Source organism: Triturus cristatus, chromosome 10, assembly GCF_964204655.1.
Source record: "Triturus cristatus chromosome 10, aTriCri1.1, whole genome shotgun sequence".
Classification (NCBI taxonomy): domain Eukaryota; kingdom Metazoa; phylum Chordata; class Amphibia; order Caudata; family Salamandridae; genus Triturus; species Triturus cristatus.
In genome coordinates, this window is record NC_140593.1 from 258,243,707 (window position 1) to 258,268,747 (window position 25,041).

Here is a 25,041-nt window from a genome sequence, read left to right on the forward strand (position 1 = left end):
CTCTGTCAACACCACCCATGTGCTTATTGTAGTCTAGAATGAACACATGTTTGCGCACTTCAGCAACCTGACCCCAAACACCCACAGGTGAAGTACTGTCATCATGGATGGTAGTCAGCATGTACACATCCCTCCTGTCCACAAATTTTACAGCTAGTAGTTCATCACTACGCAAGGAACTGCACTGCCCCCTCTGAAGTTTTTTGCAAACAAGCTCTTTCGGATAACCTTTACGGTTAGAGCGGATTGTGCCACATGCAAAAGTGTCCACTTTATAAAATTCCTTAAAGAATTGCACAGCAGTATAGAAGTTATCAAGGTACAAATGGTGGCCTCTGTTAAACAGTCTTCTAGCAAGATCCCACACAATTTTCTCTGAAACTCCAAAAGTGGACGGACAACCTGGGGGTAGAATCTCTACCAGTGTACACACGAAAATTAAAAACATATCCTGTCCTACTCTCAGACAACATATACAGCTTAATTCCATAGCGTGCCCTTTTGCTAGGGATGTACTGCCTAAAAACCAAACGGCCCTTGAACAAAACCAGAGACTCATCAATAGATATTTCTTTCCCTGGAGTATAGATCTCAGAAAATCGATCTACAAAGTGATCAAGAACGGGCAGAATCTTAAAAAGACGGTCACAGCCAGGGTGATCTCGTGGCAACGCCATAGAATTATCAACAAAATGCAGCATATGAAGAAAAAGTAAATACAGATTACAAGTCATAACTGCAGGAAATATGGCAGTTGCCAACAAGGGGCTAGTAGACCAATATGAAGCCAAGTTTGGCTTCCTTACCACACCCATCAATAAAGTCAAACCCAAAAACTTCTTAATCTCTTCCAGATTTGTGGGAGTCACCGAGTAGCTCTAGACTGGGGCCTAAGTTTGTCACTGTTGTCCACTCTACACCCTGCATCACAGCTAAAGGCAGGCAACACCGGCTGCACCATGTTTGGATCAACCCAAAGTCCATCACTTCCAGTAGGAAGCCTAGCAGCCTCAGACTGCAATCCAGATGCCTCTTGCACCATCGGCACAGCAGTTTCCTCCTCTAAAACAGGCACTTCATCCGCACTGAGAGTTGCTTCATCCACACCAAGAGTACCTTCATCTGCACTGAGAGTACCTTCATCATCCGATGATTCCATGTGGAGAGAAAACTCACTGCCAGAATCTTCCCCTCCCTCCTCTCCCTCAGACGCACTGTCAGTCTCATAATCATGCTCAGAGGAAGATTCAAGAAGCATACCAACCACCTGTTGAGCAGTCATTCTACGGCTAGCCATAATGCTTACTAATAGAGGTAACTTGTCAAACAAGTCAACAACAGCAAACACTTTGTAAAATAAGTAATAAACAAAAAGCACCTTTATCAAAAACACATGTATACTCCAAAACAATACCACTCACTTGCCAGAGGCAGCTAAACTACTCACCACCACCTACTCTGCACAGACACAGAATGGATCAACAATATCCCACTAAAAAAGAAAGAGAAAAGAAATTACACATAAGACCATGCAAAACACATCGCAAAGAATTTTATGCTCAAACCACTAACTAAATATGCTGCCATTATGACATCACTTACAAAAAAAATTCATTCAAACATTACAATATTACTCATTTGGAGTAAATACAAAAAAAAAAAATTCTTACCAAAAAAATGCAACTACACAAAACTGCAGAACAACCACTGTCGAAACCGGAAACAGGAATCAAAAGCTTTAGACTAGAATAAAAAGGAGAAAAAAACATTAATGTCACATATGCATATAATGCTCTAGACCATCACGTACTGCGCAAAAAGTATTGCTTGAACCTCCCACTTTCAAGAAGGAAAGATCGATGGCCCAATCCTTTACAGGCAGCGCGGCGAGAATCTGGAACTCAGCCTCAGCTCCGGACCACCCCCTCTTCCCAGTCCTTCAAAACTGACCTCAAAGTTCTCCTCCTGCAAAGAGACTGCCAAACTTAATTCACGCCCGCTCTATTGTCTGAAGGAAGTCTTTACATTATAGGAAATTCTGTTCTCCATGCCGATAGAAGTGCCTTCCAAGTGTGTTCCTGTGTTTTGAGTGTCTGCCATTTATTGCACTTTTAAACCTCTACTTGTACTTTGTACTCTTTTGAAACTTGCACACATGTCACTTTTCCTCTTGTAACGTATTGTTTGCTACCTCTTGTATTTTGTTTGCTTTTGATACATGCACAATTACCACCATTGCCTCATGTAACGTAAGGTTTGCTCTTGTTTTCTGAGTGTCTGCCATTTATTGCAGTATTTTACCTCTACTTGTATTTTGTACTCTTTTGTAACATGCACACATCACTTTTTCCTCTTGTAACGTATCGTCTGCTACCTCTTTGATTTTGTTTGCACTTTAAAATATTAAAAAAATAATGTGGCCATAAGGGGAGCCACCCTTGCCTAAGGGACGGCTCCCACAAACAACCCCAAACCTAAAAAATGAAAAAAAAACTTCCGCTAGTGGCCATTCCTGCTGCACGATTGCACGATCGTGCAGCAGGAATGCATAAAAGAGACATCGGGGGCAGAGGCGTAGCTAGAGCTTGTGGCGCCCGGGGCTATCTCTCAGATTGCCACCCCTGGGGAGGGGGGGTTGATGGGGAAAAAGGACGGCGACCAATTGAAAGAGGTCCAAGAGACACGTAGTGTAGCCGCTAATAGTTACCTCGATCATGCAAGTTACATGCACATACATGACACGGTCCAAGGCTACACAGTTGAATACACCAGTGACTGGCAGTACAAAATAGAACACACAGACTGCATGATCTATCTGGGGACTCCGAAAAACCGCATGTGACATCCATCAGAGAGCTGCATGAATAATTACCTGGTAATCCCCTCAGCACAATGCAAACATGCACATACATGACACTGTTCAGGGATCCATCATCTACAGCTGACATTAAATGACCATTCATCATGGTCCCCCCATTAAAGCAGTGCACTTTGTGATCTGCATGGTACATGTTCTTTGCAACAGGCACATTAACCCTCTGTGCCACCTTTCCAGGAGTCAACCCTTCCATTAGACAAAACTCCATCTCTCTCTAGGAAGAACATTAATCAACAAAGTTATCATGGCATTTTTATTGTTTCCGAAAATTGCTGGAGGCCAGGAAGGAGGCAGCAAACCATAATATACTTGCAAACACTACGCACCCACCCGAAATAGGTACCCAGTGAGGTCACACCGTTCACATCGCCCTAACCTGCTCAAGAATTATGTGACCTCAGTGACAGAGTCACAGCGACTGGATCACTGTTGCTCTAGGGTGTGCTGCTTCGTAGGCCTGCCCGCAAGACTGGAGATGAACTTCAGTATGGATTGTGGTGGACAGGCCTTCAAGGTTAATCCACAATATACACCACTAGGGTACACCTGCTTGTGCTAAGACATTAAGCCTTCTAAGGTCTAGTGGGGCCTTCTAAGGTCTAGCATGGGAATGTGCTCCCTCAGTACAGTGGTCTGGTGGACTGGTCATGAAGGCTGAACCCGGTTCCCCAGTTCCAAATTCGACAGCTCTGGCCATAGTGCCACATCCTCTCCCCCACTGAACACCATACTTCCCCACTGAGAGAAACTCGCACTGCCTTCAGCTATAATCTAATTGTGCCCGCTATAAACACTTGGATGTGGCTCAATTCAATTTATGCACTTGATAAGAGTAATATGCTGCCTAAAAAAAAAAAAGCAACCACTCATACGGAATGCAAGATTAAGTAAAGCATGTGAAATGTAAGCAGAAACAACATGGTTACCTTAACGATCTCTCACTCACTATTCAGAAATCAGCGAGTGGTTTTACCTGAAAAGTTATGGAAATGACTAGAGGGCCCTGAAGGGAACTGTTTCAATGTCCATTGCTTATATCCTTACAAAACGTAAGCAGTATGGTATAAAAAGACCACATCCATAAACACAGAGCCATGATACACATTGTGTTTTCCAATCCACCCATCGACCAGGTATTGCAGTACCTCTAGGAATGGTACACTTTCCCACCTGGGAACAACAATGCTGTTCAAAGAAAGACGAGAATACGAAAGTAGCGCTTCACTGGCAAACTCTGTAAAGTGATGCTGATTTATTTGGATGTAAATAAAACCAATCTGGCCACTTTGCAACCCCTCTGTCTTGCTTTATTTAGTTATGTTTTAATTTTCATATTTAAAACCTTCTATTTCTCTCCATCCTGCTGCACTTTGGAATAGAAAAATGTCAGAAAAAGGGCATTTCTCGGAAGAGTGTCTTTCTTTTTTGGATCCATTTCACAGGGAAGCAACTAAATGAAAGAAGGAAATAGAGGTTGTGAACCGTTTCTTCAAGTCATGGTTTTCAGTAAGTGAGGAGCAAGACAGAAAGAGAGGGAATAATAGGAAGAGAGGGGGGACAGATGCCAGCACAAAAAGAAGAGGACATTACCCGAGTCCAAATCCTTCTCTGCCCGTCTCCGAACGTCCACGAAAGCAAGCAGGCCTCATCTGAATGCCTTTGTCCTCCCCCAAATTAGTGCCCCCACTGCCCCACCCTAGCTACGCCACTGATCAGACAATTAAAACTCAAATCCTCCCTCCCCAGCCCCAAAACTCACCTATTTCTTCTCCGTTGCGCAGGAAGCAAATGGCTTCCTGCGCGACGGAGAACAAAGGGGAAACCTCCAATGACGTCAGCGCGGCTCGCGCGCTGACGTCATTGATGACGTGGGGGTGGGGGGCGGGGGGAGGCAGGGGAAGGTCTTCCCCTGCCTTCTCAGTAAAACAAAAAGGATCGACCACTCACGGGGGGAGCGCCAGCGCTTCCCCCGTGGGTGGGTGTCATGACGAGCTGGACTCGTCATGGGCACATCGCGACTGTGCTCCATGACGAGTCCAGCTCGTCATGGGCACAGAAAGGGTTAAGATGCATAACGCAAGACAATGAAAGTGTTGCAAGGACGGTGATGCGTTGAAGATCTGGTGCAAAGAAACAAAGATGGCGCTTTCTTCTTGATGCGACACGCTTCCCGGTGATGCGGCGGCATCTGCTGTGACGTCGATCCTCTTCTCCGGTGATGGGAGATGTTTCCTCACGATACGAGCTGCGACAGGCCCTGCGACACACTTCCCAGTGATGTGGCGGCGTCTGCTGCGAGGTCGGTCCTCTTCTCTGGCGATGAGCCTCGACAGGCCCTGCGACACGCTTCCCAGAGATGCGGTGGCATCTGCTGCGACGTCGATCCTCTCCCCTGGCGATGCGAGGCGCTTCGGTGGACCTGCGATGGCTCAACGATTTTTCTGCGACATGCTTCCCGGTGATGCGGCGGCATCTGCTGTGATGTCAATCCTCTTCTCTGGCGATGCGAGGCACTTCGTGTTGTGAAGCAGCAGCAGCAGTTCGGCGACACGCTTCTTGTTCGTGAGTCGCGCTCCCAGCTCCCTGTGACACGCAGTCCCTCAGAAAGCCTCGCAAAACAGTAGGCCCTTCCAAAGAACTCTTGGGGAGCTGGTGGGTGAAGTCTGTTGTCCCTGAGACTTCAGCAGGAGGCAAGCTCTTTTCCAAGCCCTTGGAGATCCTTCACAAGTTGAATAAAGTGCACACAAAGTCCTTTCTTTGGCAGTCAGGAAATCACTGCAGGCCAATCCCCCAAGCAGCACTTCAGCTTAGGGATAGTCTTTCCTCAGTCTCTTCTGGTTCTACTCCTCAGCAAAGGTTTCTTCTTGTTTCCCAAAGTAATCTAAAGTTCCTGGGTCTGGGTCCCCTTTTTATACACAGTTTCTCTTTGTTCTCTGAAGGAAGAGAGGCCTTTGCCTAGTCCAAACCAGTTCTGGTCAGTCCTGGAGCACTTTGTTGACATGACTCCTTCTTTCCTTTCACAATACAGGGCAGAGACATCAGACGCACCACAGAAGGTGGAGCCAGCATTGTGGAGGGAAAGCACAGCCCTATTCAGGTCCCAGGTGCAACTCCTTCCACCCATCTACATGGAGATCTCTCTATTCAGCCCTGTGCTGACGCACCCAGTCTCCGGGAATTCCCCAGCCCCCTGGAATTCCCTAGCCCCTGTCACTCAAACTCCAGACAAGGAATACACAGTCTAGCAGAGGCAGGTTTGGCTGGTTAGACAAGAAAATACCTCCTTTCTAAAAGTGGCATTTTCAAACACAGAATGTTAAAACCAATTCCACTAAAAGATGTATTTTATCATTCTGAGTTCAGGCATACTAAACTCGAATTTCTACTATGTTCCCTGAGTCAGTTAGGATTATAAGATGTAATAATCAAACTGCCCATTCTGGCCTATGGGGAACAGGTAGCCTTGCAATAGTGAAACACGAACATGGTTGTAATTCACTATTAGGACATGCCAAACACACCAGGGCATGTCCTACCTTATACTTACAATGCACCCTGCCCTGCCCCTTGTCTTATATGAAAAAAAAGGGAAGGTTTAGGGACTGGCGAGTGGGTGCATTTGCCCAGTCAGCATGGCAGTACCAGACTGCACACAGGCTCTGAAATGGCAAGCCTTAGACACACTTTAACAGGCTGCTTCTGTGCGTGGCACAACCAGTGCTGCAAGCCCACTAGCAGCATTTGGTTTAAAAGACCTGGGCACACTCAGTGCACTGTATTAGGGTCTGACTGGTAAACCAAAGCAGCCAATCATGGAATCACTAATCCATACATCAATTTACATAGGGAGAGCATATGCACTTTAGTACTGATCAGCAGTGGTAAAGTGCCCAGAGTCATAAAACAGCCAACAACAGGTCAGAAAAAATACAGGAAAAAGGCAAAAAGTTCAGGGATGACCCTGCAAAAAGAGCCAAGTCCAACAGCCATCAATATGCTGATTCACTCATCCCTTCATACATTAGTGTACCAGCTCATTTAATAATAATACCTTTATTCAAGTGTTTAGATACATTCATTGAATTTTGTTTTTTAGACAAAAAGAATTATTTTACATATAAAACCTGGTCCTGGGCAGTTGTATCAGATTGTTTTCATATAAAAAGAAGCCTACCAGTAAAACCTTAAATGAATTATTTATAAAAGTGTTATAAACTTTAAGTGCAATAGAGACCATATTAATTTTGAGTGATAGTTGTCTCCCATGTAGGTAGAGATTCTATAGTTGTTGTTTAATATAATTGATCTTTGAACTTCTTTGAAGAAATAATGATAAGTAAATAGCTGATGTTATCCCGGGATTTGAAGTGCAGCAAGTTAAGATCTTGAGGCAGAAATTGCTATGGTCTTGAATGTTCTCTAATTATTGTATCCCAGTGCAGGGGTGGCTCCTCCGCTATGGCAGAGGAGTGTTGTCCCACTGCTTTTAAGCAGTGGGAAGCAGAAACCTAAAATGATAATATCTATGCATTATTATCATTTTAGTTCTGCTTCCTGCTGCTTTACGGTCGGGTTAGTGGGTGGGGCTGATCTGCTGTTTGAGCGGGGCGGGCCGGAGTGGTTTACCCACTCAAGTGCGCAATGACTGTTTGGTCGGCCCTCTCGGGTTGTTCAAACCCAGCATGCTCATGTTTTCTTCTCCCTGCAGGCGGCATTGCAGCCTGCATGGAGAACAAGCCTAGGCCCCCATTCCCAGGTTGAGCGTCAAACCAGGACGCACAAAACCAATCACAAAGTTGCTGCAGCATTGTGATTGGTCAGGGAAGCCTAGGTGCCTACCAATCACACCGCTGCACTGCAGCGTTGTGATTAGTTATTAGGGCCTGCTTCCTGTTCCTCAATGTGCTAGAGGAAAGCAGGAGCAGAGAAGCGGGACTTGACCGGTGGCAAGGTAAATTTATATGATTTTTTTTATATTTATAATGTATCGCCACCGCATGAACCCCCCATGATCCGCCCATGATCCTGTCCCAGTATTACTTGTTTGTAAAAGTGCAAGTCCCTCATGCAAGTTTGAATCTTGAGATTAGAGTCTCCAATGGTGATGTTGACAGGTTTTCCTTTAAAGCATATGTTATCTTTGGATTTCTTCAGGATTGCAAGTGCCTAGATCTTGTCAAATTATTGATATTGACAACTGCTTTGGTCTTCAAAGTTTTCCGAATATCAAATCCCAGCGTTCTTCATTATGAAAGTGCAAATGCTTTGTGCAAGTTGTAGTCTTGAGATAGACATTATTGTGATGGGTCTCTATTTACTAAAATACAAGCAATCTTTGGTATTCTCCAGTAATCCAGATTGTTCTATTGCTTTAAAATTTGCTTTAGTAATATTTACCCCCTGCAGACCAGGGAGATAGAAGAGCCACCTAACCAAGTGATTGCCGCTTGCCTACCGGATCCGATTTTCAGATCTATAAAAATTGCTTTCAACAGTTTTTTTTATTTCTGTCATGAACTTCAGGCATATGCAGAAGATGTGCACCAAAGTTTCTTGCTTATATTTACACAGTGGACATTCTTGGTTATGCGACTGGGCCTTCCAAGAGGGGATAAGATCTTTTGTTTCCCAAATGCCAAAACGACATTGCATACATTGCTGTTTTGTTGACTATGACAAGTGAGCTGTGAGATAGTGTGCCAAATCATCCTTCCATACATGGAATATTTTATACCTTCACTGATTCACCCACCCATACATAGATGCAAAACATATTCACTTCAAATCAGACCTGTTGGCTTTGCTAATGCCTATTCTTTCTGGATTGCTCTGTGTACTGGGGAAATACTTCTTGCATAGTGGGTTGGTAATTTAGCTGTCAATGTATTGGCAAATTACCAAAGTGTGAATGAATACGGTGACATAAACAGTAAATGCAGCAGTGTGAGTTAAATTAATTCTTATCATTAGTCAAATTATAGCAAATTTAACACACTATCAAATTGCTTTTAAGTAGCTTCGGGTAACAGATCATTAGTTAATAGCATTATTTTATAACGGAATTTAGGAGATTATGTGCAGAATGCCATGACTGTAACATGAACTATATTCCCTTTATGTGAAAAAAGCAATGTGCTTAGGATAGGAAAGAAATATAACTTTATAATACATGAGAGCCTGTGATTCCTGTATAAATAAATGTCTTTTTTGTGGGTATCAATTATTTTATTGATAACATTTTAAATTGAGAATTAACAGCAAATACAGTGACAGGCAAGTCCAGCTTATACCCATATAGAGATACAAATGCTGACCGTGATACATGCACCAATAGCAAACAGTACTTGTATATATTATTTAAGACTGCCACAAAAAAGGAAGAGATTGATGAGAGAATAAGCGATAGAAGGAAGAAAGTAAAGAGAGGAAAGGAAGAAGTGCAGAGAAAAAAGAAGGGGAGAAAGATAGAAACTGCAAAGAAGGGGAGAAATAAAGGGGCGGGGAGGGGTGGTGAGTACAATGATGGTAATGATGAAGTCTAATCGAACTATGGGGCAAAGGAGGGCACCTTGCAAAAAGGGTGATCATATAAAAAGAAAAATATCTGCTTTGCCGATTAAATTGTAAATTATCTTTTCATATGGTGTGATCTTGTACATCTCTGCAAGCCATTCCACATGTGACGGAAATTGTGGAGAGTGCCAGTGTCACAAAATACAGATTTTGGCAGGTGTATGGTCAGTGCAAGCAATCGACGAGCATGGTGGGTCAAATGGGGAATGTCCTAATAGTCATGGAGGAGAATTAGGGTGTCTGGAAGTAGTGACGGCAAATCTATAGATTCCCAGAAGGGGTTTATGATGGGGCAGTCCAGCAATTTTATGAACAAGATCACAGGGTGCATGATCACATCACCAACAGGTGAAGTGAGGGAGCAACCTTGCATCCTGGAGTCACACCAGGGTCCAATGCCAGCCCTGAAGGATCTTTAAAAGACTGAGTTTCACCCTGCCTCATGGACTCCTCATTCTAGGTCCTCGAGCACCAGGGAACAGGGAATGGTCCAGGTTTGCGGACCCAATTTGATCAGCAGACGATGTACTAAAATATATCACCATTCCTTCTTAGTTCTTTTATTACAGGTGACTTGTTACATCTGTAGTCACCTATAATAAGGAAATAACAGAGCTCTTCAACTGCATTAACTTATGGCTGTTGATGTCTGGCGTCATAATGCCTGTTGCCAGAGTCAGCAGCTAGACTGCTAGGGTAAACAACATTTCACAGAGCATAATTAAACCTACAGTTTAAACAGCAAAAGACAGTGTCATTGTCTTCTTCTGCTCTTTTTTCTGGATGAACAGTGATCAGCATAAAGTAGAGAATTAAGCAAACATGTTTTTGCACATTTTGCCTCACAGCATTATTTTATCTGACTTGTATTAAACTGATTTGAATTTTTAATACGTTTTTGCAACAAATGTTTAACTGCTTAGTGCGTCTAATTCTGCACTTTTTTAATTCATTGACAGCAAACATCCTCTCACTTTCATATGAAATAGCAACACACCAAGGATCTAAGCAATGTGTGAGAAGGATGATGGAGGGACCATGTTTTATAAGGAATACATTTCCCCCTGACACACATTGTAAGGATATTACAAGTCACATTGGAGTCCAATGACCTTATGAAGGAACGCGTTCTTTAGCCTCGTTCCTCTATATGCTCATGGAACTCCTCAGTGACAAGCAACATCCTTAAAATGTATGACAGAGGGACTTTATCCCATAAATCCAAATTAGACAACAATTATTGCATCCAATAAAAATTGCTCTCTTTGATTTGAAGAGTTTAACATCCATTTTCTGTGTTAATAGCAGACGTGTGTAATCTTGAACAGCATTTTCATCCATTTAGCCAAAGCTTCTGTACCATAGCAGGCATATCATTCATGATTTTCTATTTCATGCTGCAATGGTCTTTATTGTTGTGCAAAAACACCTATTTTATCTTCTGCTAATATGCGTTGCATATTGATTTAGCACTGTTAAATCTATTTCAATCCATTAAGAGAACGATTGTCTTTAGAAATATATGCGTGTGATATTTAATAAAACTGATTAATTTGTGCAAATTTTTCCAGTGTGTATAATACTGCCTTGTTTCCTGCCATAAGTATCGGACAGTATAGTGTTCTTGCACCAGACTTTGGTAAAGCAAAGGTTGCCGTTCAGCGAATTGCTAAACTTTTTGAAAGGAAACCACTAATAGACAGCTACAGTGAAGAAGGAACAATATTGGTAAGCACTTTGTTTTTAGCTTGTTTTGCTGCTTTTCTAATTTAGCAATCCTTGTTGTTTTTTCATATTCATCAGGTTGTTTGCACTTCCATCTTTTTTACACTGTTTATTGAAGTTGTTAACAACAACCTTGCAGAAAATTGTGTAATAGCACAGAATATAGCAATCAAGGCAGTACATAACGTCAAAGTCACAGAAACATTGGTCAATTACATTCCACATACGATGAGTATCAGTTTAACAACAGATATCAACACTTGGATCCACATTGACAGTCCATGGTGGGGTGCTCAGCTACTGTATATATATGAAAATAGCTTGACAGCAATCTTCCACAAGCAGGTCTGCAAGAGATTCATAAGACGGCTGAGGGAGGTACATGCATTTTTAACACAGACCCTCTTGACCCCACCATATATATTCAGCTGCATTGTATTTTACAATCAGCAGAGATTTCCTCCATTTTCCCATTTTACCTGCATGGATCAAATTCTCTCTAAATGGCCCTCAGATATATTACAGTCTAGCCTTGATGGGTTGCGTCACTGCATATGCCTCCTAGAGTTAATTGTGCAATGTTGTATCTCTACGTGACTCTTTTATTCCGGGCATCAGCACACTCAACTAAACTTTGTCTGTTCAGTATTTTCCCAGGATGAGCATGAGGGCAGTCAGTCTTCTCACAGCACTGGACACATCTGCTATATACCCCAGCACAATGGTTAACATACTGCCTAATGTGGTCCATTCTACTTATCCTGGCAGGGGTCTAATAGAGTCCCTATAAGAAGATGAAGGGTATAAGCTGATGTCAGTAGTTTACAGACTCCAAATTCACTTGGCTACAGCGTAAGTTCAAAAAGCAAGGAAAATTCCTATACCCCGATCATCTCCCACCGTGACCGGACCGCACCCTCCGGGGAGGGTATCAGCCTGATGAATTCATTATAAAGTATAGCAATCTGACGTCGGCAGTCATGACACAATACATTTGGGACAGCAGGGTGAATTCTTCTGACAATAGGAAGAATGACTCCTAATGGGACATGACAGCCTCTCTAAGTCTCATGAATGAATATATGTCTGGGGAGGTTAGCCAGGCCCATGGACCAGAATTGCTCATTCAATAGGAATCTGCCATCAGGATGTAACTGTCCTAGGTTTTGCAGTTCATTTGAGAGGTGTAGCCTTTACCATCATGTTGGTGGATAGTGTAGCAGAGGGATATCAACTATTGGCGTCTCTGGGGGGTCAGTTCTGTCACTTTCCACTTGCACCTTTAGATTGATGACAGATGTGCAGCAGATGCCCAACAGGTGTTGACACTTCTGTTCTATCATGACGGATCAATCCGCAGGATGAGTGAGAGGCAAAGTGGATTCAGAAATTCTGCCACGAAGAATTCCACCAAAGGTACTCACTTGGTCTTTGCACAGTATTGAATTTATTCAGTAAAAATAATAAAGATTACAGTAGTAAGATGACATACAATAGTAATACCATAATGATAAACCAACATATAACGACTTATGATATAAAACAACATATTATAATACGTAACGTAACCCTGATGGGCCTCTTTGCGCTGAATAACAGATGTTTATTATTACCTAACTCAATGGTACACAGACCCGTATGAGATTATTTCTGGGCCTCATTGGGGAATACAGAATATTTGACAAGGGATGGAGAACCATCATTGCCACCCTCACTGAGATGACTTTCAGAATCAAACAAAGAGGGTGAGCTGGAAGGAGTTGTGCAGAAAGGCATAAGACACCCTGAAGAGAGCCAAGTGTTCAGCACCAGTAAGCTGGATATCTGACTTCAGTAAAGAATTCCTTGTGCAGAGAGATGCTTCAAAGCATGGTAATGGGGCGATCCTTCCATAGCTGAATGATGGGGGCCTGGAACAACCTGTAACCTTCATCAGCAGAAGGCTACTACCCTGAGAGTAAAGGTGTTTTGCAATTAAAAGCAAAACATTTTCAGTGGTCTTTGCATTGAAGAAACTGAGACCATACCTGTTTGGGACTCATCCCAGATTTAGAAATACCACAGAACTGACAGATTGCCGATGAAAATTTGAGGTGAGAATCCTAAACTGTTGAGGTAGTCCAGCTCCGTACAGGGCTTAGATATTAGAGTGGAACATCGCCCTCAGACTGACCACACCAAAGTACATGGTCTTTCAGTTTTTTTCACATTAGTGATGAGAACTTTCATGGCATGGGGGTGGTTAGTTTTCCGAGATTTTTTCCTTCACTGTTTTTTCTGGCTATAGAACTTTATTCCCCTGTTAACCAGTAGTTAATTAACTGTGGTTCCCCTTTCAACATGTTGAAATTGGCCTACTCCTAACTGACTATCGTAACTTACCTAAATGTTGTAAATTCTACCCAGGGCCTGCAAGTTAAATGTCAGTACTGCAGTAACTATTGTGCCACCCACTACAATGCATAGTATTTAAAAATAGGACATGTAATGTTAAACATGTGCATTCAGTGAAAAAAGCTTCAAAACTATTTTCACTGTAGCAAGGCTGACTGTTCCATAGTAAAACACTGGGTTACATATTACACTTAATAATGCTAATTATAGTTAGGAAACATCTAGAAATATCATTCAAAGTCTCTATTTAATAGCTATTTGCGAAGAAAGTGGTTTATTATATGGTGTGGTTGTGAAAACATTATGTGCAATAAAGGCCTAATTCCAAATCAGGTCCAGTCAGGGTTGTTTGTAAAACCTTAGCTCAGTTGTGGGAAGCTGTGACTCAGAGCACCCAGGCTTTATCAAAGTAACAAATGTAAAGTATTAAGAGATACCAAACCAGTCAAATAAAAAGAAAGCACAGAACGATAAAAATCTGGCACCAATTTACAAAAATAGGTTGCATTTTTACCTTTAAAGAAACACCCAATGACAGAAAATTAATTTTTAAATAAACAATAAATCACATCTTTTCATTTAGCACAATAAATCATTGTAATAAACCCAAGCTCGTGGTTTAGGGTTAGCCATGACAAGTGACTAAAACGGCTATAAGGATACTCTTGCAGAGACCCACTCCAACAGGGAGCCAGTCAAAGGGATCAGTAAGGGCCAGTTGAACAGTTACCTCACAGTTGAAGCAGGCTTCAGTTAATTTCCAGGGTCAATGGGCGGACCGCCCTAGGACTCAATAGTGTGATCCTGATGCTGAGGAGGCTGAGCTGTTGTTGGAGATCTTCCTGTGGCCTTCCTTTGGTCCACAAACATGGAGGGGCGACTTTGGTGAAACTAGTGATTCCCTTTTACTTGCAATAACTTCCTTGCAGGGCAACAAAACTGAATTTCGATAACACTCCAGAGTCAAGCTGACTTGGGTGCAATTTTTGAGGGTCAGAACTGATGTCTCAATGATCAGGCTTCCCAGCCACTGACTCTTGGAGTCTCCTACACTGTCTGGGCCTCAGATATGACTTCCTCATACTGAACTACACAAGTACAGTACTTTCTTTGCTAGCCCAAGATGCAGCAGGTGCAGTCCTATCTTTGGTGAAGAATCACTCTTTTTCTGGGTCTAGGAAACAGCAGTGCAGTCCTCCTTCGGTCCTTCCTCCAGTAAAAGTATGATCTGAAGACTAGGGTGCCAAGAGTGCCTCTTTTATGCCCTGTTTTTAAACTCAGGGATGTGGTGACTATTCAACAATGGGCTACCAGGTCCCTTCACGCCTAGTGGCGACTTGTGGCAAAGTGTGACATCTGGCTTGGCCAGAATGTACCATTCTGCCTACTCCCAACATGACAGAACCCTTCATTTTGTGTGTGGAGGTCCCTAGCCCATCCCAGAGGTGTGGCTACCTGGGGGCTATCCACCCTCGGAAAAAAACATTTGGCAACAACTTCTCCCTTGCAGTCCAAATTGCCAGTCAGTCTGCTAGAACAAAAGGGCTGCCCCTTGCAAGTGTACGTACCATGTGCTTTCAAAGGTAGCTTCCCCTTTAAAGCTCACCATTTGGGCTCCCGCAGCAAAGCAGGAGTCCAGCAAAGTAGCAGTCCAGCAGAGTGGCAGTTGATTCAGCAGCACAGCAGCCCTTCTTCCTGGCAGAGTATCTACAGGTCCAGAAGTATACTGAAGTGGTGTTTGAGGTCAGGTACGTATCCCCATTGGTGGCTGGTGCAGTTAAATTATGGCGGGGCGTAAAAGTTGTGGATGAGAATTGTGTCGCAAGCGAGCAAAGAAAATGGACAAAAGAGGGGTTTGAAAAGCTTCTCCACAAAGAAAAGATCATACGAAGGAGTAGCAAATGGTGCATTTTAAAGGACATTTGAGAAAGCAGGTGGTTTATAAAGCAATTGTGAATGTATAGCCTTTAAATATTCAAACACAATAAAAACTGTCCATATCTTAACCATTAAAAATGTTCAACAATTAGTGAGGTGGGGAAAAAACTGGATTTAATTTTAACTGCTCTTCCGCTGTATTATGCCTCTAATGTATGCAAACATAAAACACCGTGTACTAGTATGCAAGATGCTTCTTTCATCCATGGCATTCATTTAGCCTGTCTGTGCTAGGACTGGAACAAAACCACCAGTCGGAATTTCGCAGCTAAAATCTTCTTAGGACCTTCTCTGCCTCTCAGTGACTCCGGCTTTGGCAGGGAAGCCTTCTGATTATCATGTCTTTGTGTTAAATAAGGCACGGCACACCACACACAGAACACACATCTGTTGGTATCCAGATAACGGGAGATTTCATTTATATGTATCTTTAGAAAGCCAAATATTGAGGTGTCTGTATATCATCATTACTGCTCTTCCCCTCTGTTTGGGGGAATTTATTTTTAAAAACATCCAGAGATAATGGGACAGCCTGCAATGATTTTACAAAACACCACTTTATCAATACTGTATGTGTTAAGGCTAATAAGTGAAAAGACTATCTGGAAAGATAATATGGATCAGATCAGCGCAACACTGTGCCACATTTGTGTGCAAAAGGGAACCTTTATTATATTTGCGCACTTAATGTACATGATTATGGCAAAGAAATTCTAGGAAGTGTTGGAATGGAACCAACGGCAAAGGGATTCTAAGATTGAGACATCCGTGCAACTAAACATAGGCCTACTTTGATGTGTACTCACATGGTCTTCACTAATAGAAAGCAGGCTTTAATATACATTTCTGTCCATGCCTGCAGACTCAAAGAGAGCTCAAAAATCATATATGAGATGCAGTGACAGTCAGAACGGGTTGGCTTGAAAAGTGCCCAGTGCATGTCAAGCTTCGTAGACAGCCCAGTGAAAGCCAGTGATTGTAGAGTGCCTCTTGCATGCAAGGGTTTATATTGTGCCACGTGTGTTCAGGATTTTAGACTTAGCATGGAATGTCTGTGTTCGTAGACAGCTCATTGTTTGTCAAGGTCTGTGGCATGCCCACTGCGTGACCAGGTGCAAAGTGTATCTTTTCACAGGAAAGAGCGATTGGTGGAGAAATCTAATTGAGGGATGTGGGGCATAACAGGAGTTTCTGTGTTCACCTTGAGGGCAACATATTTTTTCATAGAGCAAGTTCCATTACCATCAATCGTCAGGCTATTACACAGTGCGGTACAAATCAGTGTTCATGTAATGGTAACTCCAGCACAGTGAATGCTTACGAAAAAAAGTAAGACTCTCACAAAGTCATTATGTGGTCTCTTGGGACCAGGACCGGACGACAGAGCTAGGGAGTTATGATAATAAATTACTCTCACGTGGCAGCCTCATCCTAGTCTTTTCCGCCCCCTGGCCATGATGATGGGAGAACAGCAGAGACTAAAAAGAAAGGCTGCAAGAGAAAGAAAATGACCAATCAATGCATGGCCCCCTTTTTGTATGGCTTCATATTAAAGCCATACAGTGATTGGCCATGTTCTTTTGTAAAGCCAAACCTCCCACACCCAATGCTGCCTCCTAAGCTTGGCCTACTCAGCCGATCCTGGCACTACAAATAGCATACCAGCAGCATCAGGATTGGTAGGAGCAGGCAAAATCAGTGCTGCGTAGGAGACCGGGGAGGCTGCGACTATGATCCCTGTCCCACTAACATTGTGCTGATAGAAGAGGCCTCAAATGTACATGTCAGGTTGGTCCTAGGAACATCACCGTCCAACCCAACATTTACACTGACACTTCACTGACTACAGGCCCAGACAGTCTGCCAGAACCTGCCATTAGAAATAAAGCTCCACCCCCACTCACCCATGATTGTAAGCCTAGGCATCCAATCCACCTGAAGTATGTGCCTTCCCCCATCTGAAATAAAAGCAATGCGGCCGGGAAAGAAACCATTTAAATTTAACATTGGCCTTTAACATTTCTATTACAGGGGCCAGAGGGGCAACAAATCCAGAGCGGGGATGCCCCCATAGAGAAATTACTGCTGCTTATACCCAGTGGTGCATTTGAAGTGGGGGAGACTTCAAAGAAATGCCATTTGAAATGCACAGATGTACTTACTTCTTACCCTGCCCCAGACTCACTACAGGAGGATATGCAGCCCTTTGTGTGTGGATAGGACACAGCCTATTCAGATGTAAGTGATGCTGTGCCAAGCTTCTTCCTCTGATCCTGCCAGAGATAGCCCATTGAGACACAACTAAGCTCCCATTGTGTGTGGCTGTATGGGAGGAATACACAAAGCCCAACTGCCAACTGCATCCAGTCATGTGATCATAGACAGGCTGCAGGCACCAAATGGCCAAGGCAAGAAAATGCAAACTTTCAAAAAGTTGCATTTTCAAAATGGTAATTTAAAATCCAACTTCACCGTAAATTAGGATTTTTAAATTAGGGTTACAAAGACAGATTATATCTTCCCATTTAGAAATGACACATATAAAAAGTAATAATGTAATGTAATCCTATGGGAGATACAGGCCTGGTGTGCTAGCTTGATGTGTGCTGAATGCTGATTGCACATGAAATGGAGCCATGTCGGGTCCACAAACAAGCTGCACAGCCATATATGTATGTGAATGAGATGAATCAAGAGTCTCTTACCAAATTGTCAAAATTTCAACTTCTTTTTGTCCTCTTTTTAATCCGTTTTTATTCTCCACATTTTTTTCATTCTTCACTTTATTTTACATATGATTTCCAAAATAGCCCTGATGGGCTTTTCACAGTATCACAAGACAGTTGGAGCTTCCACGTGTTAACAATGTCTTTAAAAGTACCCAATGCATTTTGGGATGAATCTCTTCTTCAGGAGTATCTAAAATACAAAATTCCATACCAGAACACATCAGCGTAATAAAATTAGTCTTGACTGTACAAACAAACCTAGCACACCTACACACTATGTGAACATTCTGCTTAATTTATTTTTCCAGGTCGAAATGACAGTTTAAACTGCACACACAGGCTCTGCAATTGCAGGCCAGAGCCATGGTTAGAGGCTACTTTAGTGGGTGACACAATCAGTGCTGCAGGCCCACTCATAGCATTTAACTGACAGGCTCCCCATTACTAGGGATATATAAGTAAATTAAATATATAAATTGGGTATTAGCCAATGTTTCCATGTTTCAGGGAGGGATCAAAAGCACGTTAGCACCGGTTAGCAGTGGTAACGTGCGCACAGTCCTAAAGCCAAAAAAAATGAATTCAGCATAAAGGAGCGGAGAAAGGCAACATGTTTGGGGGTGACCCTGCAGGAAAGACTATTTCAAAAAAGCACCAATGCCACCAGGCAGCTGAGTAGCCCCCTTTCTTGAGATGTGAACACTGCCCTCACAGTAGGACAAAGGCATTAGGTCTAAGGAGTTGTTTCTATTCCTCTCTCTCCCTGTAAAGGAACATGGCTAACTTCAAAGAAAGTCAATGCTGTCACAGGCAAATGTTAGATAACTTCTGGTCATGGCCCTCCTTTGTTCCCCCAGTCAGACAGGCATCAAACCCAGCGGGAGAGGAATGGTTTAGAGTGACATTAGGGGAGGTGGGTTTGCTCATTTTCTTTGCCACATTCCTTTGGTTAGCACAACAGCTCTGCATGGAGCAAAAAGGGTTCTGACATCTTGGTTTTTTGGTAGAGTGGGCCACTGTGGGATTGTGTGCATTAGGGCACAAAGGAAATGCTGCAAAAGTGAGTGCAGTTTGCAGTGGGAACTATTACCCTGTATGTTAGGGAGGGGCCAAAAGACACTCCCACCCACAGGCTTGCACCAACATAAATGTGGTCTGTGACCTAAGAAGAAGCAGGAAGACTGAACCTGGTCTCAAAGAAGTAGACTCAAAGGGTCATAAGGCTGACCTCCTGTTCAAGGTAATGGGACACAACACGCTGCAGGAGGCTTTTACTGCAAGTCCCCAGCTGACCAGTTCCGAATGGTTTTGCACTGGACCCTGCTTCTGCTGCTCCTGCTAGTATGAGTGTAACTTTCACACTTTGTCCCCAAGGTCCGTTGGCTGTGTCAAAGTGTACTTTTCCTGACTTTTTCTGACTGCTTGGACATAGATACTTTTTTTCTACAAAGTCTCCTGGAGAACAGGATCCAACCTTCTAAGCCAATTAAATGAAGGTAAGATGCCACTGGGCTGAAGATTCAAGTTAGTCTTTCTTGGAGCTTTTCTGAAACAGCAAATTAGATTCAGCCAGAGTTTGCAGAGAAGGAAAACAGCCTAGTTGAGCTCTATTTTGCTACAGATCGGAGCCTTTCACAGCAGAAAGAATCTGACATCCAAAGAAGTGACTAGGTCTGAACATAAACATCTTCACCAAGCGAAGGAGTCAAAAGAAACTTGCCCAAGTGGGACTTTCTCTCTGCTCAAATTCAAATTTCCCTTGCTCTGTCCTTTTTTGCCATAAATTGTCTCACCAAGACCTCACCCAATGGCTATCCGATGGCATTGAGCCCTCCCTAGCCACAGCCAGGTGCTCTTCCCCACTGATGATATTTTTCATCCATTTCAGTGACAAAGGGGCATATTTATAATAAAAACATTCAGCGCAGTGCAGCAAGTTACCTTGCTCCGCTGCATAATAGGGCAAGGGCAGGAACGCAATCTAACAATAAATGGTGTATTCCTATCTTTTCTCTACACTGGTGCACAATGCGCCAATGCAGGCACCAATGCACTATGGTGCAAGGGTACCTGCATTGTACGTAGGATTGTTTTTGTGCAGGGATGGATTCCTGAGGAGCATATTTCTCTTTCTATGTGTGCTGCAGAATTCAGCACACATAGATGGAGGAAGTAACAAAGAGAAATAAATATATTTATCCTTGTTACTCCTCCTCTGGGCGTAACATTTTGATGCAATCCCAGGTCTACCGGTAATGTTAAATCTGAGAATGTGCTAAAATCCATGGGTGGTAAAATCTATGCTCCACCAAGGGAACTTGGCCTTGTTTGACTTGATAAATCTAACTGAAGAGTTGCGTCGCTCTTGCGCCCCATTGTGGGACCAAGGGCGATGCAAGTCTTTGATGAATTTGGCCCAAAGTGAGATAGCACATCTTCTGACCTGATTTCTGCATCTGACCTGTGTTCCATCACGGTTGGCTTTAATTTACATCTATATTCCTGTCAAGTACAAGCAGATGATTGTGGTTTACACTTACTGCTTTTTACTACCATTTTAAACCTTGAACGTTAACAATTTACATCTCCACTTCCCCTTTTTTGCCATTTTGTTGTTATTTTTTAAATTGGTTTGGAACTTTTATTGTGTTGTGTTTTGACTTGAATTGCTGTTTTGGTACTGTATAAATACTTCTTAAATGTTCTTGAGCTTGTCTGCTCTGCCCCAAAGATAGCGGGGGTTGAGCTCATGTTTGTTTAGTGACCTCACTGATTCACCCTAATGGGGATTGCTGTTTTAACTAAAGGTGGGTCACCACCCCTCCTTACTAATAACTCAATTTCATATAGTACTCACTCAACAAAATTCACAGACTTCATTGTAACCTCTGTTCCAGTGGTTGCAAGGAAGGCTTTAGAACTAATTTCCTACATTTCAGTTGATCTTGCACCGGGAGGCTATATTTATCATCTGCTTATGTGGTGGAGTACCTGGCTCTAAATAAGCCTGCTAATCTTTATTTCCTCTTAACTTGGTTTGATTTGATTTAGACATTTCTAAATCCCCTAAGGCGTTTTGGCTCTTGCAAAAATGCTTTGCCCAACCTCAGATCTATAGATAATCAGGCATTAAGAACAGCCCTACTGTAGGGAGAGAGGAAATAACCATGTTTTTAAGAATTTCCAAAAAGCATAGAAAAATAGTCTGACTTTTGAGATCCTGGGGCAATCTATTCCAGAGATTACAAGTAGAATGGATAATTCTGCAGCCACGCCATACCACTTTCTTAATCCTGGAGACACCCTGATCTTGACATGGCTGAGCATAAGTATCTCTTGGGAGAATACCATCTAAAATTGTTCTTGAGATATTCTGGCCCTGAGCCATGTAATGCCTTGTGTGCCAAACACAGAGTCATAAAGGTGTTTCTCTTAATTACTTGGAGCCAATAAAGCTCCACCAACGCGTGGGCTACAGACTTAAACTTGGGAAATGTTTTCAGTAGTTGTCAGGCTGTGTTTTGCAGCAAGTGTACTTTATTAAATGATCTCTGTTTATTGCCAATATACAAGGTGTTACAGTAAAACACCCTTGATAAAACTAAGGAGGTAACTAAAGATTTGTTTAGTTCATGGGGAATAAAGGGTAGCACTTTCTTGGGCATTTTTATTAAAAAGAAACACGATGAAGACTGTTTATATATCTGAGCCTCAAATGGCAGATCAGAATCAAAAATGACCACCAAGTTCCTAATTTGGAAATTGCTTAAGAAAGAGACCCGAAGGACTGAGGCCACCATGAATGGTTCCAAAATCAGCATCCCTCCCAAAAAGCAACACCCCAGTTTTGTAGGAATTACATTTTAAACAGTTTTAACTCATCCAATTGGTTATAGAGAACATGCATCTGCTGAAAAAATATGCCACTTCCTTTATATTACTTGAGATTAACACCACAATCTGGGTGTCATCAGCATATGCTACTGCGGCAAGGCTAAAGGAATGAATATGTGTGCTCAAACGAGCCACATATATATGAAATATTATATATTAAAAAGAGGAGGGTTGAGAGATGACTCCTTAGGAACACCGCAAGGCAGGGTAAACGATTCAGAGTTAAACTCCCTAAGGGCCGTCCTTTGCCCGCGACCTCTTAAAATTGAGGCAAGGAGACCCATTGCTCATCCTGTGATTCCAATTTTTGCCAATCACCTTTAGAGGAACACATGGCTCACCGTCTCAAAGACCATAGAATCTGAGCTTCTAAACTCTTTGCCTCACCATACTTTAGTGAAACCACCTCCTTCTTAATAATTGTCACTTATTTATGCCATACCCTCTCTGCTCTTCATGAGGTCTTTTTCTAATTCTGCCTTCTCTCATTTCCTTCTAGCCCACTGGTCTCCCTCCTCATTTCTACTACCTTTTTTCTATCTTTGTTTTCTCCCTTATCCCAGTTCCTTCTCAAAACCTCTTCATGTAATCACTTATCATACTTCCTAATGTTCTTTATTCTCTTTCATAACAAATAAAAATTATCTCTTTCCTCTACTTCCCTTTCCAATGTTATCACCTTCTTTTTGTAGACTCTGCTTGCTAACATCTACACTCCCCCTTGATCTCTATGTTCACCGTTCACACTCACTTTTCTCCCGCATTCCCACTATCCAATCATAACTACATTTTTACTATCTGCACCAACCAGGTACTTTTCTTTTCACACTTTATTCTCTTTGGCTTCCATGGCTTAACTTGAAGCCCTAATTCCTCAACTATTATTTATGTTCAAAGAACATTCCTTGACCAGAGCTTCTTTAGACAGATTTTTGTACGGTCCTCGAAGACATGAAAATACTTTATTTTTTCCTTGCTCAAGCTGCTTCTCCCTCCCATCCTTTCCTGGAAACAATAGAGAGCCCTATGATAATAGACCTTCCTCCTCTCTCTCTCTCTGTTGTTCTTAGACATCTCCTCAATGAATCAAATGGCTCTTTTGTCAATACCGCCCTATTTGTTCTTCTTATACTTGTTGTTTGACTTTCCAATTCCGTTGAATTATTTTCATGATTATTACAAACAATCTCAACACTTTCTCAATCTTTGACTCCATCTTCTGTTTCTGGATTCTCTGTTTACAGACTGCTTTTCTCTCCTATTGTAACAAGATTGAGGACAGTTCAATGACACTAAATCTAAAGAGACTTACTTCACTTTTTGTTTCTAACTCTATAATAGTAGATCAGCAGTCAAACACTGAATAAACATTGTTGACAATATCACATAGCTATTTTATTATCTTTGATTGCAAATTTGACTAGCACTGTCAGACCCAACAGGTCTTGTCCATAAAGGACCAGGTAGTGTCCTTGCCAATGCTTTATATTTATTAAGTTCTGGAGACCCTGCCATGTGGTGCAGGGATATTTAGGAGGGCACTGTAGCACATTTGCAGCACACATAGAAAGAGGAAAATGCCTCACTTGATTGTTTTTGCACAGGAATGTATCCCTTCCTGTGCAAAAATCCTGCTTCTAATGCAGCCACCCTTGGTACAAGAGTGCCTGCATTGGCACTAGGCAGCAAATTGTGCTCCAGCACTGGAAAAAAGCAGGAATGCGCTGTATAGTCATAAACTTTAAGCTTGCCTCATCTCTACAACGGCCCCCCACAGACGCCGGGGATGCCTGGTTTCACCTTGGAGATACCCAGAAAGGGACCATCTCACAGGGATAGCCAGGACGGGTTCCCCAGCGGTCTACAGCGCCGGGACGCCCCGTTGCTGGGGCAGCTGTGCGCTTTACAAGTCTACAACATTTACAACATTTACATTTACACGGTGCATTCCTGTGCTACCCTTTTAATGCAGAGCAGCAGGTGACTTGCTGTGCTGCGTTATATTTGTGTAAATATGGCCCTCAGAGTCTTTGCTGGTCCACAAGTGCAAACCTTTGTCCTGTTGGCCCATCTGTCAAAGGGCCGCCAAATCCGAGTGATGTCGACCCATCATACTGTGGCAATGGGCAAGGAAAATGTTAAATGCCCCTAGAGTAGAATAATGTTGGCCCATCCTTTTACTTTTGACTATGCCATACATATATTTACCTTTGGCCTTAGGTGCTCTTGTGATGCAATAATGCCAAATAGCTATAGTGCGCTAAAGGTATAGAAGGTGCATTTATTGTCTGTTGAGACATATAAATGTATACATATTAAACTTTTTCCTTTACAGAAACACCTGGATTGCTGTAAACTTCCATAGGTGTAGATTGTAGGTGGTGTGCTAAAATGCATTTAATGCAGTGTATTCACCAGGGATTGGTGAGAATGAATCATGTGTGCGTTCAATGCTTTCTTTGTACATTATGACCAGTTGTTGTTTTTGTTTGAATAATACGTAGTAGTTTGTTGTACCACATATAGGAGTACAGTACAATATAGTTTGATTCCTTCGTTAGAGACGTAATTCATGGCATTATATGTAGGTTGTAGAACTAATATGCATTTAAAGAAACTGTTAAGTTAGCATGACTGTGAGTCTTAAGCTTACAGTCCAGACATATAATGCTAATGTTAAAGTAGTTTTTCTGCATGTTTTATCTCTATAGTTACTGAAAAGCACATTGCATTTCTGAGGTATTAAGGCAAGGAAGAACTGTAAATGTCAAATACTTTTAATAAAAAACAAAGGGAGTGTTACCAGATGGTACTATCAGATGAAGGGAGGAATCCAAGGACTCTTTGGAAGCCGAGACTGGAATATGGGAATAGTGTTAAAGGTGCAAAGAGATAGATGTCTGACCAATC

The 25,041-nt window shown here is 42.4% G+C and overlaps 1 protein-coding gene across 1 annotated transcript in view; it reads left to right on the forward strand.

Moving 5' to 3' along the window:
* Window positions 1–25,041, forward strand: part of ABCB5 (ATP binding cassette subfamily B member 5) — an 837,677-nt gene that overhangs the window by 753,145 nt on the left and 59,491 nt on the right. The window contains exon 25 of the mRNA XM_085630938.1: window positions 11,023–11,179. Within this exon, the coding sequence (XP_085487064.1) occupies window positions 11,023–11,179 (157 nt within the window). The remainder of the gene's footprint in view (window positions 1–11,022; window positions 11,180–25,041) is intronic.